The following is an 18372-nucleotide window of genomic DNA, read 5'->3' as shown; positions in this document are numbered from 1 at the left end:
CACACACACACACACACACACACACACACACACACACACACACACCCTGTGCCTCTTCTCCCCTTTGTTTCATGTATTCTCTTTTCTCACCCATTGAACACTCATGATAGGGACTGCTATCTTTGGTCAGTGGGTATATGCCTGGAAAGCTTGAAATTTCCTCTATTTAGGAGGACATGTAAAAAGGGGAAATCAAGCCCACAATTTCTTTTTTAAAAAACCATTTCTCTTCCCCATAGGTTTAAAAGGGCATTTCCATTTCCATTTCATGCTGATGGGAATTTCATTAAAATCTTGTGCTAAAAATAAGCCAGATCTGGCTTAAATGCTCAATCTCCTAAATATTTTATATTTTGGTTTTTGGTTAGATTCTGGTAGAAGGAATTGTAAAACATTCTGTCTTCTTTATTTGGCAGTATGTCCTCCTAACCCTAGTCAAAAGAGTTTCCTAGTCACGATTCTCACATGATTTGAGTTAGTGTTATAGGACTAAACAGAGCCAAGCAAAAGTGATGACAATGGACCAGATTTTCAAGCTATTGAACTCTATGAGGATTCCCAGAGAGATCTATGGGGTGAAAATCTGTTCTAACAGCAATTATTCTACTTATTCCTCTTCACTTTCTCTTTTTAGTAAATTGGAGTAATAGTAATTTGGGAAAACATACACATACACACCCCTTGGATTGATGTGACACCTTTTTTTTTCAAGCTTCTCAAAGCACATTTTAGAAATGTATTTTTGGCAAATGTAAATTTAAGTAAATTAACCAAGGTCATAAAACAATAAGGGCAGAGTTATCAAGGGATTGCAGTTTCCTGCTTTTTCCACGATCCATGAAATGAAAGAAATCCCACCCCTTAAAAGATCCTCTCCCCACTCCCTCCCCACTTTAAGAAGTACTCCTTACAATTAATTCACTTTTTAAAACAGTCTCTGTTGGCTGTGAAATGTATACTTGCACATTACTTCAGCTGCCAGTTCTGTATCTATTGCTACATAGACAATATGCTTTATAAGAACACTACTTTTTTTTTAATCATAGCTGAACCATCATATTTTCTTTCTGTGTCATGTAACATGATAAAGAAGTTATCTCTGGCCCCCAAACTAGTTCACTTTCTATGAGCAAGCACAGGCTGTAAAGTAGATTATTAAAGTACACAGAAATATAAAATTAGATCAGAAGTGATATTTTACTGTGAGGCCTTCTTTGGGCCTTATAAAAGGAGAAAGAGCTAACCTTGTTCTATTCCTGAAGCCTGAAGAAAGCCTCATAGCAGGCATATCACCTCTAATTAGGTTTCTGCTTTTGGGATGCATTTTATTAGCCCCCTTTCATTTATTTTTAATGATGTTATCACTAACAGACAAACAATCCCTAAAGAAAACAAAACCAGTTTCTATATAAAGCATTGGTGTACATGTCCTGAGTAAGTCATCTCAGAACACATGTTGAGTTTGTTTCCATTGCGGTATTAGAACACTTAATGACCCTACTGTACAGATCTACAGCACGTCAAACCAAGAAATAGAATCAGATTGGCAGCTTCCAATGGATGCCCTCTTTGTCAGCAATGAATTAGAAATCTAGCAGGGTCCTGGAAAGCCCAAAAAGGTAGATTAAGTAGACTTTGCAAGACCACATATGTTGCTCATGCTGTCCCATGAACATTAATGACTTTAAGGGATAAACAATAGTAAAAGTGACCCCAAACTCTTTGAAGTACTAAGGACCGTGGAGTCAGTACATCTGTCACTTGGTAATCATCACTGTTTTGCCAAGTTGAGATAGTTAAGAGAGAAGTGTGTCTCTTCTCCTATATTTTTAGTAACTCTTCTCTTTGCTCTGTGGCCAGATATTGATGTTGGGGACAGAGAAGGGATTCAGAAGAGACTATGGGTTTGGATTTATTCAAGTATGTAAATAGGGCTGCTGAGGCAGTAGTGGCGGGAAAGAAGTTCTTAAGTTAGGTCCCTGAAAGAACAGAGTTTATTCACAGATTAAGTTCAGGTCAAATAAAAGGCCTCTTCCAAGAGAACTATTATTAGTTATTCCCACTCTATCCTTCCCATCATTGCTTTTTATTTACTTTATACACATTTTGTATTTGCTTTTCTTCATGCATGTTGTTTCCTCTTAATAGGTGATATATAAGCTGCTTAAAGGGAGAGACTTGGTTTTGGTTTCATCTTTGTCCTCAGAATCTCTGGTACTTAATAAATACTTATTGAAACAATCAGCTGTTATGATAGGGGGATGGGACCTGAACCCCTTAAAGGAAAAAAAAAAGACCATGTCTTTGAAAGCAACCAAGACCCTGAATTTTCTTACATGTTTCAGTAGCCCAGATTACTGGTGTCTCTGCCCAGGGCATCTGGTCGGCCCCAGCCCACCTAGATCACCTAATTAGTATACTTCGTAGTCCTTTAACTGTTGCAAGTGGCCCACCCCAGGTTACTTATCATTCCTTAATCTCATCCAGAATGACTTGTACAAATAATTCTGCATGCCTGACTAGAAACTGCCCTGTTCTCAAAAATATTTGCAAATTTTATTATGATTTAGTTATTTTAGACTGAAATATAAATATTTTTATGATAAATATGGAATGTATTAAAAGCCTTTTGTTTTTGTTGTTTAGTTCTTCTGACTCTTTGTGATCCCATTTAGGGTTTTCTAAGCAAAGCTACTGAAGTTATTTGCCATTTCTTTCTCCAGCTCATTTTACAAATGAGAAAACTGAGGTAAACAAGGTTAGTGACTTGCCCAAGGTTACACAGATAGTTAAGTATCTTTGGCCAGACTTCAATTTTGGTCTTCCTGACGCCAGGCCTGGCACTCTATCCCCTGAGCCACCCAGATGTACTGTAGTTCTTTCTACAGAAGCAAGTTTTTAAAACTATATTTAACATGAGTCCAAAAAGAATAGTTTTGAAATTAATTACATGGATCCATTTTTTTTTAATTAAAGGCCACTTATATTTAAAGGAAAAAATTGTCATTTGGTATATTTTGGTACTTAAGGGATCTTTCATTAGTGTGAGAACACCATTCTCTACCATAATATATCATAAAACTTCTACAAGTGAGTAGATTGGCTTTGAGTGTTCCAATGGCTGAACATTTTGTCACTCTACAGCTAACCTGGTCATGGTCACACTTAATTAGGCAAGTTTCTGGGATAGCAGACACTGTCACTGAGCCCAGAGCCAAAGTCTTTCTAGTTTTATGTGATCTATCAGAGCTTTTGCTCCCCTGGAATAACTTTCAAGTACCCAGGATCAACTCCATGCTATGATGAAGTATAAAAGTAGAACTTTGGTGAAGGTTTTTTAAGAAGTCTTGGTGTAATATCTGTAAGTGGTTGTAGCAGCAAGCACCCTAGCACACCCAGGGTGGCTGCCAACACAGGTTCTTAGATCTGCTTTTCTAAAGGAAAGCAACTCAAAATGGGTTAACAATCTTGCTTTAAACAAACATGTGTCATGTACCTAGTTCAGGGGGAAATGGTCAGCACCCTGAACTTCGGAGAATACAGAGGTTACAATCAGACAAAAAATACAGAGAAACAAATCAGCAGACAGGCTTCCAACTGTCCAACCATTACATCCATACCTAGTCACAGTTACTAGAGAGGGAAGCACCAACATCTGGGTTTTCAAAGTGGGGTACTCAACGGCTGCCCAGAGTCTCATCTGGTCAAATCACACAACACTTCTCAAAGTGAGCCCCAGAGCAAAATGTCACACCAGGGCATATATAGCCTTCTCCTGGCTCAGAGAATGTCACAAGCCTCTTGACTCACTGCCCAATCACAAAGCACCAAGGCAGGGGCATTCCTGAAGAGCAAGCCTCCCACCACAGGCTCCAAGTGACCACATTCAGCCTATTAGGGGGCAGAGCATATTTTCAAATCAATGAAGGTTCTCAGAGTCACTTAAGCCTATCAAAGAGCCTAGGGATAGGAAAGATCTTAAATTCCCATTCCCATAAGAGTGGTGAGATTTAAATAAAATACATGCCTTTTCCTTAGCCACTTATCAACATTTTGTTTATTTTCAAGGGTTTAAAAAGTACTTAACTGTTTTCCTAAAAAGAGCAAAAGGACACTTTTTTGGCATGTTGCTTCTCTGAATTTCTTTTTATTCATTTTTATCTTCCCTCTCCTATTTTCCATTTTGATTACATTTATAATAATCAAAATCCAAAATGTCAAAAACATATCACTACCAAGTACATAGTAATCATTTGATGTCAGTATTTTAACTAGTAATAATTACTCAGTAATATCATGTTTCATAGTATGCTTTCTACACCTCATCTCTTTTGATCTCAGGACTTTTCCTCAGTAGCCACTGGAATTCTTAGATTCATCCCTTTAGAACTGGAAGTCAAGTCAGTAAGCAACAGAGAGCCACGATTAAATGCTTGCTATGTGTCTGGCTCTTTTCTAAGCATCCAAAATATAAATACAGGCAGAAAGGCAATCCTTGACCTTAAGGATGTTATATCAGCACATAAAAGGAAACTGAAATAGTGGGGAAGAAGAGATAAAGATATCTTTCATGGGGGGATGGTAGAGAAAGTCTAAAGAGTTAGGAATGCAGCATGGAGAAGAATAAACATGAAGTTGGAATCTTACAGGCCATCAAAACCAAAGCCCCTCCCTTTGCAGGTGGGGAAATTGAGGCATAGATCATTTAAGTGACTTGTTCAGGAGTCTCACAATTAGTGGGTGTCTTCTTGGTCTTTTTTTTGCCTTTTGGAGGGGGGAAGGTAGGGCAATTGGGGTTAAGTGACTTGCCCAAGGTCACATGGCTAGCAAATGTTAAGTGTCTGAGACTGGATTTGAACTTGGGTCCTCCTGACTCCAGAGTGGGTGCTCTATTCACTGTGCAACCTAGCCACCCCAATTTTTTTTAATATGGCAAATGTATTCTTTTTTTTTAATTTTTCAAAATTTTATTGTGTCTTCTTGACTCCAACTTTAGTGTCCTATCTATCGTATCATGCTGCTTTCAGTCATATGCTGCCTCTGACCTTTACTAGGTTTATGACTATGGACAAGTCACTAGACTTCTGTGCATCTTAGTTTTCCCACCTGTTAATGGAGGATAGTAATAACAGTAGTACGTACTTCACAGAGTTGTTGTAAGCTCTTAGGAGAGAATGCATATAAAAATGCTTTCCAAACGTTCTAATTCTGCCAATTATTAGTATCTCCACAGTAGCCATATGATAGTTTAAGAATTAAATATTATAATTTCTAAGAGAAGGAAACAGGTTTGCTCAGTGTCACAGATCTTGTGTATTGTCAGAATTTAATCACAGGATTTCTGATCCTAAGTACATTTCTCTCTATTATATTACATTGCCTGTTTTTTTTTACTTGTTAGAAGAGAATAATGTTAGATTTGCAATATTTTCTTTGTGGAAATATAAACTCCTTATCACTAATTTTTAAAATAAGTGAAAATTGGGGGCGGCTAGGTGATGCAGTGAATAGAGTATCGGCCCTGAAGTCAGGAGGACCTGAGATCAAATGTGGCCTCAGACACTTGACACACATACTAGCTGTGTGACTTTGGGCAAGTCACTTAATCCCAATTTCCCTCCAAAAAAAAGGCAAAAAAATTTATATTTGAAAGAACTTCAGAGATCATTTAGCTTAAACCCTCCATTTACTGAATATGAAACTGAAATCAAGAAAAATTAAATTATTTGCCAAGGTCCTACTGATAGTGTATACATGCTTTGAGCTAGGTGACATAGTGGATAGATTGCCAGGATTGGAGTCAGGAAGGCTCATCTTCCTGAGTTAAAATGTGACTCAGATCAGCTAGCAGTGTGCTGGTCAATTCACTGAGCCCTGTTTGCCTCAATTTCCTCATCTGTAAAATGAGCTAGAAAAGGAAATGGCAAACAATTACAGTATCTCTGCCAAAAAAAACCCCAAATAGGGTCATGGAGAGTCAGACATAACTGAAATGACTGAACAATAAATGAGATTTGAACCCATAATACGAGCCCGAATCAAAGGCTTTTCTCACTTTGCCACATATTGAGATTATTACAAAATTTCAATTGAAGCACATATATTAAGAATTTACATTTTTTAAAAATGTAAAAAATAGTTTCTTTCCTCAAGGAGATCAAATCCTAATAAGAGCAGACAACATTACATATATGCACAATATATAAAGATAAAATGGGAAGCAATCTCAGAGAGGAATTTATTAGCAGCTGAGTGGAGTAGGAAAAGTTCCCTGCAGAGTTGGGGTTTGAGCTCAGACTTGAAAGAAACCAAAGAAATTGGAGAGACAAGGAGGGAGAGCAGTTCTTGAAACGTAGGGAAGGTCCAGATTATAAAGAGTTTTAAATGTCAAAGAGAGAATTTCATATTTGATTGTGGGGGCAATAGGCAGACTTGGAGTTGATTGAATACACACACACACACACACACACACACACACACACACACAAGAGTTATTGGTCATTGTTTTCAGTCCTGTTTGACTCCCCATGTGGGATTTTCTTGGCAATGATATTGAAGTTGTTTGCCATTTCCTTTTCCAACTCATTTTACAGATGGGGAAATAGAGGCAAACAGGGTTAAATGACTCATCCAAGGTCCTACAGCTAGTTTCTGAGGCCAGGTTTTAATTCAGGTCTTTATGACTCCAGGCCTGGTACTTTATCCACTGTGACAGAAACTGTCAAATGCCACAACTCTTAGCTTTATTTATTGGTTTGATGATTGTTCAGACTCAAGAAAGTGCTAAGAGAAATATTACTAATGCAGATTAAAAGGGCTTTTTGTATACTTTTTTTTCCTAGAGATCTGATTGTTAGGTTTTTACAAATACACTCTCACTTCCAGGCTTCTACCATCCTCTCTGTTTATGCAAATAACGAACAAATCTCTTCCCAAAAGTACCTTGCCTTAACTTCATTCCTGTAATTCTAAATATTACTGAACATTTTTACTTGGATGATCTGATGTTAGCTTTAAGGTTTACAAGTCCAAAACTAAATTAATCTTTCATTCCAAATGAATCTTTTCATTCCTCACCCCATACCAAAGCCCTGTAGCAATCCCTCCAAACTAGTTTTTCCTCCTGATTTCCTGTTCTTGTTTTTTTTGTTGTTGTTGTTAATTTCCTTAAAGGTCACCAAATCTTACAGGTCAATAAACCAAATTATCAAATTCTTTCAATGAAAGGAAGAATAACATAGTTATAAAAGAAATAAAGAAGGAAACAACCTAAGTGACTTTGAGGCATCACAACTTCCCTGGGTCCCAATTTCCTCTTTTATAAAATGTTTGGGTAACATTTCCTTTTCTATAAAAAGAAAATTTAGACTAGATCTCTTAGCTTGCTTCACACTCTATAATTTCATGATTCTTACTTTGAAATACCTCTTCACTATGTCATTTTATTTCCTCAGGCATCATCCTATCACCTCATGTCTTGAATCTCATAATTGTCTTCTAATTGGTCTTTGTCTCTAGTCTTTTCTTTGTCTAATTTCTCCAGAATACCATTATGAGATTAGTTCTTCTTTACCTACAAAAATAAATATTTGTTGATTTAAAATACTGCATTCATTCTGATACTCATATACTTACATACTTCTCACATACACCACTGCCTATAAGCAAAGCCATAACTAGGGCAAGATGACTGGAGCTTAGTCCCAGGGCACTGAAATTTAAAAGCCACTGAGAACACTTAGTCTTTCTGCAGCAGAAACACCATGGAGCCTAACACTGATTCACTATTCACTGATTCAGCAAGAACACGTAAAATAGGGAACTATCAGACAACTTTATTTCTCCCTCTCTTAACAACTTCCATTATAATATTTGGGGGTCATTTTCATGAAACTTGTCCCAAATATACTTCATAAAATTTGCCTTAAGAATGTTAATTATTAGTTACAACACTGCAACAAAATAAATCTTTAAAAAATCATTGGCTTTAGCCCACGAAACTGTGCTCCCAACATAGTTTTTCAAAGAGATCTCTCATTTTCTCCCAATATAAAACTTATCCTTTTACTAGGATAATTTCTTCATTACCTGTGCAATATGTTCTCTTATGCTGTTCCTAGCATTTTCCGTCTTTTTCCCCACTCTTCCACTCCTTCTTGGCACTCCTGTTCCACCTATTTAAACTTCTATTTCAACACTCAGCTCTAGTTATTCTTCTTCCATGAAACATTCTTTGATGTCTCCTGTACAGACTAAATATTCCCTCTTCTGTTTTATTATTATGATTTTATCATTAATTTTCAGAAAAAGACATTTTTAGTTTGATTTCAGTATGCTCCATAGGAAAATGTCCTACATACTGGTTATGTAACTTTGTCTTTTCTCTCTCTCTCTCTCTCTCTCTCTCTCTCTCTCTCTCTCTCTCTCTCTCTCTCTCTCTCTCTCTCTCTCTCTTTCTCTCTCTCTCTCTCTCTCTCGATTTTTTGGAGGGGGGAAGACAGGGCAATTGGGGTTAAATGACCTGCCCAAGGTCACACATTTGAGGTCAGATTTGAACTCAGGTCCTCCTGACTCCAGGGCTAATGCTCTATTCACTTGTGCCACCTAGCTGCCCTGTCTTGTCTCTTTAACTGCCTTGTAAGTTATTTGGGAAGAGGTTGTGCCACACACACACACACACACACACACACACACACACACACACACACACATGACATCAGGGAAAGATTACTGAATCAAAAATGAGGAGACCTGAGTTTAAATTTCTGGAACTACCAATGCAACAGACCAGTCACTATAGCCTACCCAAACCTCAATTTCCTTATGTGTAAAATTTTCATGCAATACTTGCACTGCCTACTTCAATAGGTTTGTTGTGAGGGAAATACTTAATAATTCGGATAACTGAATTTAAAAATGGGTATTTTATTATTTGTGGAGAAACAGCATGGTTTAATAGCTAGAAATCTGTCCTTAGTGTCATGAAGCCCTGCCTCTGACATAATCTAATTGTGTGACCATGGGCAAGACAATGAAGTCAGTGCTCCAGGAAATGCTCTTAGACTGTAGAGATTGTGGCACCCTCTATCTAGAGAAGCAGTTCCCTCTCTCAGTAGTTCCCTATACCAATAAAATCACAAATTCAGTCTCTGTCTCCATTATTTGTAACACACTGCTACTAGTACAGTGCTAGGCATGAAGTAAGTACTTATTGAATATTTGTTGATTGATTCATTAAATAGATGAATTCCTAGCATTTATCATCTGTACCCATTTTTCACTTAAATATTTACTACCCAACATCATCTTATATATTGTTTTATTTATTTTTGTTACATTAAATTTTGTGTTTATAATATTAGCTGTTTTATTTATTTTTTTGACAAGAAAGTACTTCATAGGGGTGGCTGGGTGGCACAGTGAATAGAGCACTGGACCTGGAGTCAGGAGGCTCTGAGGTCAAATCCTGCCTCAGACACTTGACACACTTACTGTGTAACTTCGGGCAAGTCATTTAACCCCAATTGCCCTCCAAAAAAGAAAGAAAGAAAGAAAGTCTTTATTTCGTGAACTAGATTTTAAATTGTTTCAGGACAAGGGCCATGTTTTATATGATTTTTTTTCTCCTTGTATTTCAAATAGTACCCATTATAGTTCTATGCATATGATAAGTATTTGGATAGTTAATGAATGGATTGAGGATGCTTGTGACATTAGTTAAACTTTGGGGATAACAACTGCCTAGATCAAAAGTCTGTGGGTTGTTGAGAACAGGTGAAAATGATGGATAGCTGAGTTAATTATGAAAATAACATGATTGCTCATAGAAAAGCACATTTCCTTAATCATTTCACTTCCTAACACCTAGTGGGAAACTAATCTAAAACTATTGCTCCCTTTCTTAAAAACTCTCACATGAAGGTAGACATTTTTAACAAATGCTTTTGAGGAGAAGGATATGAGAGTGAGTCAGTTACTTTTCCCTAGAGGGGGTCATTGGTAACGAACCCAAGATCACCTGAACCACATTCACTCTGCAGTCTTTACTCTCCCCCTCATTACCCACCTTCCCTCCCCAGATTTCTTTAATTTTGATTAAAAGTATAATAATTTAATAAAAGGGAGACAGTCAATCCTATCTGTGTTGCTTTACTCTCCTCTACCTTGAAAACCTTTGCTCCTTCTAATCATTAATCATTATGGTGGGAGATGAGGGAGAAAAACACCAATGGGGAGAGAGAGAGCACTGAAACAGAGACTGTGGCATGGACACCAGACTTTTCTGTCTTATATCTTCCCGCTTCACCATTTGTTCCTCGTTACCATTTTTATTAAGTTTATTAGTAGCAAGTGGACATTAAAAATGATTTTTAAAAAAGGTGAATTTAACATATATTAGCATTACCTAGGAATAGAGATTGATGTTGACCCCTAGCATACCTCTGCCCAAGGGAGAAGATAATAAATAAGATAAAGATAATAAAATAAACAAATGAATAAATAAGCCTAATCTGGGGTAAAGAAGCCTCGTAGAATGATATTATGGGAATAAAGAAATAAACTAAGTTTTGTGTCACATAAAATGGACAGTTTTATCAATGGTTTGCAAATGCATTGTCATGATTCATTTTTTTCTGGGTTAAAAATAGCAAAATTTTTACAAAAGAAATGAATCATTATTGGTAAAATTTAAGGATATATGTATGGAAACTGGCAGAACTTTATATCTTCCACATATGACTCTTCATCAACATTTATTAATTATCATAATGCTGCATCATTATAGGTAAGCAGTTTCACAATCTAAAATATTTCATCTTATGCCACCTTAAAAATAGACAAATTGTTAAGGAATATTTAATTAGAAGTTTTTCCTCTATTTCCTATATTAAGTTTTTGGAATTTCATATAATTACCTTTCCTTTACTACTTTTCCTCCCCAATTCTTATGGTATAAAAGGAAAACATAATAATGGTTATCGCTATAGAGCTGAATCAGTGGTGAAAGGTGTTCAAGTTCAGTAGAATGGTATTTGTTCACAAAGGTAATTACAATTTCAAGTAGATTTTTGGGTCATAACTATCAATTTTATTTTTTAGTAAGGATTATAATAAAAATTCTACTTTTATGCCATTTATTGATTCCTTTAAGGTCATATTTGAATTTGTCATTGAAGGAAAGTGTTAATTGCATTGGACAGTTACTAATATACAAATGACTCTTCTTATACCAAGTATATGTAATGCTAGAAAATATTCTATTGTCAATCCAAATAGAAAACACACTAAAATGAGATAATTGGGAAGGTGCCCATAAAGGCAGTCTGAATATATTATCACAAGTATATGTGAGATAATATTTGTTTTAAAAAGATTCTATGGCACTGTAAACTCAGTCTCATTAGAGACTGCATTTAAAAGGCTTATAAAGTTACTCATTAATGTTATCTTGTTGTATCTCCACAGCTTTTTCATTAAAGAAAATTCAGCAGAAAGCATTTTCTCCTGATAGCAGGAACCAATTTGCAATAAATGTTCTGGAAACCACTAGGGAAGCCATTACTGAGGTCTAATAAAAACAGACAAGCGTAACTTGTTCTATATTTTTGTTTCAATCACATACAGATGAGACCCCGCTCTCCACACCAACCGCAAGAGACAGCCTTGACAAACTTTCTCTTACTGGGCATGGGCAACCGCTACCTCCAGGTTTTCCATCTCCTTTTCTATTCCCTGATGGATTGTCCTCCATAGAGACCCTTCTGACTAACATCCAGGTAGGCCTTTCTACCAGCCAGTATAAAGGAACATAAAAGACCTCGTTGTAGATTTGTCTAAATTAATATAAACTATTCCAGCTTAATCCATTCATGAGATTATTTGAATTAACTAATTTATGGAAATCTCTTGCAGTAATTTAGATTTTAAAAGGAACTGCACTAATCAAATGGGTTTAGAAACACTCAGATACAGTACATAAAATATAGATTGTATATTAAACCATAATAGAGACTTAGATGAAAGTGACATGGGCATTTTTCAAATCATTCTGCCTAAATGCACTTTTTATTACAGGCTAATGGAATGAGTCTAACTGTTTAAATTTGTCTGATTTACTAAAAAAGAGCAAACCATTTCTAATAAATATTTAGTTATTTTAAACTGCTAGACTTTCTCTGAGGAAATTATATGTTTAGCTCTTTGAAATGTGTCTTATATAAAGGAATCCACAAAAATCCCTTCTTTCTCAAATAAGCTTGTTTTAACTAACGTTCTCTTCAAAGAATAGACTTCAAAGAGTAATACCAAACTTTCTACAGATTTCCTATGCAGTACTCAGGATGTGTATTTTATGTACAATACAATATGACTCAAAAATAGTCAAGATTAACAATAACATATAGCATGAGGCCAAGATAAGACGAGTGTTTGGAATATAAGAGAGCATGATTTTTTAGCCCACACATGTAGTGATCATGTGGTCAACAGATGGGGATTGGACCACAACACTGCTCAATGTCTGGAGCATTAAAAAAAAAATGGGTGCATTGGAAAGGATGATGCTAATACTTTGTGTTAACTTTATCACTCCATTCTTTAAATGAGATTTTTCATTATGCTTTTACTACTATACTAAATTTTCTCCCAATGGAAATATAATTAATTTTATTTACCTCTCCAAGGACAGCACAGAAGCACTTTAGAATGTAAAATATCTCTTCCTCTATTAATGTAGCATTTCTAATATTTAAGTAATTAGAATTTCCACAACTGTATTAAATTATAGTATTTTATATCTTGGCATAAAAAAATAATTTAATTAATACATGAATAAACAATCCCCCCCAACTTAAATCACAGTAACATCCTTGCTCTGGCTTTTTACCTCCCCCCCCCCAAATTTGAATTTTTTTAAAAAGCAAATTGCTTTCTGTTCTGTAAATGTAGGGTTAATTTCCCCTATTGAATTTGTCTCATGAATTTCAAAGAAGATTTTTTTTCTCCAGACTTCCAAATTAACACTAAAGACTTAAAAAAGAAGTTTCCATTTTTAAATTTTTTTAATTTTTATTTTATTTGGAAACAATTATAAACCAAGCACCTTTTATCCCATAAAATGTTAAATATTTACTCATCATTATATAACTAGCTGTTTGTATATAGATATCACTAACTAAAGCCACATCAACAAGGAGGTTGGAATTTAATTTCAACTTCAGAAACTATAGCATTTCTGGATTTCCTCAATTTAAACCAGCTGCATACTTTCTCTGCAAATGGACTTTCTCATAGTGTACTATTATCATATCTCTCAAGCTAAACGGGGTCAAGGCTGGGGCTTCAGGGTGAACTTACCCCTTCACCTTCCTCCTCTTCTCTGACCCTCCTCCCAAATAAAACCAAACAAAACTTAATGGGAATGATGTGGGAGGCATCTTACACTCTAATTATATCTAAACATAGAATGTTTTTAGTAGGTACACATTTTTTTTTTCAGAAAAAAAGTTTATTTAAATTGAAGATAGCAATGTATTTGATTTTCTGATTAACCAAAATGTTTGTGCAGGTTTGGTGCATCCTTGCCCTTTCCTACTCCTAACAAATGCACACCTATACCCCCTCCAAATGTAGTAGTAAACTCTTTTGTCAAGACACTTTTTTATTGTAAAGTAATTACAAGGATTCAGTTTAATTATGGTGGGAGGGAGTCTTAAGTATTACTGAAGGAAACAATCAGAAGAAGGTAATATGAGAAACTGTTTTGGCAAAAATAAATACTAATAAAAGTTTTATGCTTCATTTAAAATTTCTTACTTTGGTAAATCCTACATCTATGTTGGTATGAGAGTAATAATAATAATTTCACATTAATATAGATTTTAAGATTTAAGAGGTCTCTTTTCATAATAAATCTATGGTATGAGCAGATTCAGAAGTCTCATTATTCCCTGTTCCAAACAAGTAAAGGAATTAAACACAGGTCTTCTGATTTAAAGTCATGTATGCTTACCACAAGATCATTAAAAGCTAGTGTAATATTGAAGATGATTTCTGTACAAAAATATTTTAAAGGATTTTTTAATGCCTTACAGTGGCATCTGAGAAGTTTCCCAAGCTTATAGTTGACAGCAGATTTATTATTTCCACCATTTATTAAGATCCAACTTTATCCTATGTGAGGTATGGTTTCAGAGTTAAACATGGTGCTGTTGGCCTACTGGGCAAACTATATAAATGTGCCATCCAAATTCTAATTTGGGTAATTACATTCTCTCTACCTCAATTTCCTCTGCAGTTTCAATTAGATATAATGGTGTTCTTTGCTTTCTATGTGAAAATGTTTAACATACTTACTGTATTCTTGTTTTAAACTTCTTTTTTCTATGCAAGGGAGTGAACAATGCTTTCATTGGTAAATAAAGCAAAATATGATTCAAAATACTTTTAGATTTTTCTATATGAAAAGCCTATGTATAAATGAAAAATTAGTCACAGCTTTAAACTGTTTCTTTTAAATTAATTGATGATCTACCAAAGAACTATCAAAACAGTGAAAGGCTTTTAAATTTTTGTCATAGTTAAGATAATTTTTATATACCCCAAAAGACTAATCTATATACACATCAAATGTGAGAATAGTCATTAAATGTATTTCATAATCTCTTCCTGTTTGAACATGGTACATAGTTTGACTTAGAGGTAAGAAAAGCCAGCGTTGTGGGCTTGAGAGCTGGGCTTGAAGTCAAAACAACCAGGGTTCAAATTCCGTATCTTCTAAAATGATATTTACTATTTGTTCAAATCTGGGTGAAACTGATTTTGCTGTGTAATTTTTGAGGAAGTAACAACTTCTCAGTGCCAGAGGCAAATCCCTAGAATTGATCGAGGAACTTCCTCACATAGAAGAAATCCCAGGTTCATTGGTATATAGAAAAAGGTGACTACTAAACATGAAACTAAGATTGATGCTGAATTTTTATGGAAATAATAATTTTACAAACGTGAGCTCTAAATTATTGTGGATTTTTAGGAGTATTTTTTAATATTATGTGAAAGGGAGTAAAGAATTCCAACTAAACTTATCCTTAAGTTCTAGTTGCATCAGTAACTATTATTGAATAAGCAATATGAGGAAAGGACTATATCATATTCAGAATTCAATTTAAAAATTAAATGTATTTCATTTGAAAAGTTTACTTGAATAGCCTGAGAAATGTTGCCTTGTATTTTTTATTTTCTTTTGCTTTTTGGAGGGCAATTGGGGTTAAGTGACTTGCCCAAGGTCACACAGCTAGTTTTTGTATTAAATGTCTGAGGCCAGATTTGAATTCAGGTCCTCCTAACTCCAGGGCTGGTGCTCTATTCACTGTGCCACCTAGCCGCCCCAGGATTTTGCCATTTAGTATGAACTACAATTGAGTTTTATTTGGTGGATTAAAAAAATAGATCTGGTTTTAGTGAATTGGAAATGATACATACTAATATCACCTGTTATTACTTAAATTCATATTGGTATTCATTCTGGTCTTCTGTGTTACTCATTACAGGTCATAATTTATACTGTTAGCAAAATGAGTTGGTCACATCTATCATGTGTTAAGTGATTATTATGCACTAGTCCATGTGTGAAGTGCAAAGGACAAAAAGAAAAGCAATGAAATAAAATAAAATAAAATAAACCAAACAATAAAAACTTCCAAAAAAAAGAAACAAAGTGAAAACACACAGTCCCTGCTCTCAAAAAGCTCAGCCTGAAGGAGATGAAAACAAACGATTACGTATAAACCACACACACACATACATACATACAAACATGCATACATACATATATGTATATGCTTATAGAGATACATACATAGATACATAGATAGATAATAAATTGGTCTCAGAGAGAACACACTAAGATTAAAGATGACTTGGAAAGATTTCTTGTAGAAAGTCAAACTTTACCTGATGGCTCAATGGCTAAAGTACTGGACTTGGAATCAGGAAGACCCAAATTTGAATCTGACCTCAGAAACATACTAGCTCTGTGACCCTGGGTAAGTCAATTGACTCAAACTCAGTTTTATTTTCTGTAAAATAGAGGTTATAATAGTAGGACCTACCTCTTGGATTATTGTGAGGATCAAATGAGTTAACATATATAAAGATATTTGAAAATCTTAAAGCTCTACAGAAAATGCTAGTTATTAAAATTAAATGGGATTATATTATTCACTCCATTGCTTCATTGTCTTGTTGGCAAAACCAAGCAAATAAAGTCAGAAAAAAACAAAAACCTGGATTAATTTTGTCAAGCCCAGATCTAATGAATATAGCTCTAATGTGATATGTGAACTATAGAATCATAGCTCTAGGATTAGGACTCTTGAAGACCATGTAGCGTGATCCCACTATTTTACAGACAAAGAAACTGAAGCCTGAGGGGTTAAGTCAAGTGGTCCAAAGTCACATTGGGAGTGTACATCAAAAATATGATTAGAACCTAGGACCTTTTAACTCTAGAGTTAATGTCTAAACATTATACAACACCACCTCATTCCTAAAATCTATGTGCAACTAAAAAGGAGAACATTATAAATTAGCAAAATGTTGATTTAAATGTTTATAGATAGCATTTTCAAACATTTTAGTTGTGGATTTAGATAATTTTTCTCTTGTTTAAATTCACACCTATCTAGATAATATCTGAGTATGAAGCTATTCCCTATAAAACGGTTACTTCCTATACTTAATATGTTAATGTCAGTTAAATAAAAATGAAGCATGGGAAATCAAATGTAACAGAAGCTAAGCAACAAAGTTGTGGGTTGGCATGTTTCAAATGGATAAAGTATTCTGCCAACTTAAGTTTGTCCAAACAGCTCCACAGAGAAGTCTGTAGAGCCCTGAGATCCCCTATTTTTGCATTCTGTGCGGGAGTAGGACTATAAAAAGTATTCAGAGGTGACCTCAAACACCCATATTCCAATGATTGCTTAATGTAGTGGAAAGTGTAGTTTCATCCTTCCCAATGACTTGACCAAACAATAATATATAGTAACGTCATGCCTTACATATTTCTGAGTCACATGGGAGGCAATGCATAAAAGAGCCATCCACCTTGATGATTTCCTCATGCAGCAGGTATTGGAAAACTTCACATATACTTTAAGATAGAGATAACTTTTCTGCCATCACAACAGCTTCTGAGGGAAAACCCAGATTGCTGTATTTGAGTCTCTATTTTCCCTGTCTACTGTTTAAGATACATAGATTAGGAGATAGAAAGGATATTCCTTCTTTGTTTCCCTAGAAAATCTAAGGCTTCAAAGGGAGAATGCTAGTATCCCAGAAAAAGAAAATTCAATTTAATTTAAAAAAATATTTGTTAAATGCCTTCTCTTGTTTTAGAAAGACACTTTCATACTAGAAATATAAAGACAACAGTAAAATGATTCCTGTCCTCAAGGAGCTTAATAACACTAGCCTAGGCATTCCTGGCCCAGTTTATCTATAATATACTTTGGACAAATCATTTACCATCACTAAATCTTGGATTCCTTGTTTGTAAAATGAAGGCCGTATCATAATATATTGTATATACCGTGTTCCCCCGATAATAAGACCTATCCCAAAAATAAGCCCTCCCCTTACTGTGTAAGATTCCTCTAAAATAAGCCCTCCCCTGAAAATAAGCCCTATTGAGATTGCTACTGTAGTGAAGGTGATCCCCTGCGCTACACGCTACATTACGGTACCCTCTGTATGCACCATCCCCCCCCGCCCCGTGAAACGCACGCCACGCTCCGAGCTGCATCCAATCAGAGCTGCAGCAGTGAGCGCGTCATCCTGTTCTTCCCCAGTGATTTGCTTGCTGGCGCCATTGAGAGCAGTGCCATGGAGGAGAGCTGAGGCAGGACAACATAAGCCCTCCCCTGAAAATAAGCCCTCTGGTGTTTTTCTTTCCAAAAAAAACTAATAAGACAGTGTCTTATTATCGGGGAAACATGGTATTAGGCATCTAGTGAATGTCAAATTGAATTGAATTGAAGGAAATGGACTGGATGAGGGATTTCTAACCTTCTTTTCAGCATGTGTCTTGAACAGTGCCTTTGTCAATCTGGCAAATGGCCAGATCCTTCTTAGAAAAAACATCATTAAATAATTGAGACAAAAATGAAATTCCTTCTTTGAGATTAGTATATTTGAAGATGTGATTTCCCTCCCCCATTTTTGGTTCACAGAACCCCTGAAATATATCTATAGACAACTTGGGATTCATCCATAGACCCCAAGGTTAGGATCCCCTGGCCTATTTAATCTTAGTGCTTTCCACCTTTAACAGTCTGTAGTTCTTTGATTTTAAAAAGAAAAGGATTTCTTATC

General features: G+C 35.4%; 1 protein-coding gene across 3 annotated transcripts in view; it reads left to right on the top strand.

Annotated features, from left to right (window-relative positions):
* DACH1 (dachshund family transcription factor 1) overlaps positions 1 to 18372 on the top strand; it is a 502642-nt gene that overhangs the window by 429577 nt on the left and 54693 nt on the right. For all 3 annotated transcript variants that reach the window (XM_069066774.1, XM_069066775.1, XM_069066776.1), the window contains one exon: positions 11626 to 11777. In XM_069066774.1, coding sequence (XP_068922875.1) covers positions 11626 to 11777 — 152 coding nt within the window. The remainder of the gene's footprint in view (positions 1 to 11625; positions 11778 to 18372) is intronic.

Source organism: Petaurus breviceps, unplaced genomic scaffold (genome assembly GCF_028583685.1).
Source record: "Petaurus breviceps papuanus isolate PSGF00001 unplaced genomic scaffold, PetGlider_PUasm1.0 90730, whole genome shotgun sequence".
NCBI classification, from domain to species: domain Eukaryota; kingdom Metazoa; phylum Chordata; class Mammalia; order Diprotodontia; family Petauridae; genus Petaurus; species Petaurus breviceps.
This window is presented reverse-complemented; position numbering and strand designations above follow the sequence as displayed.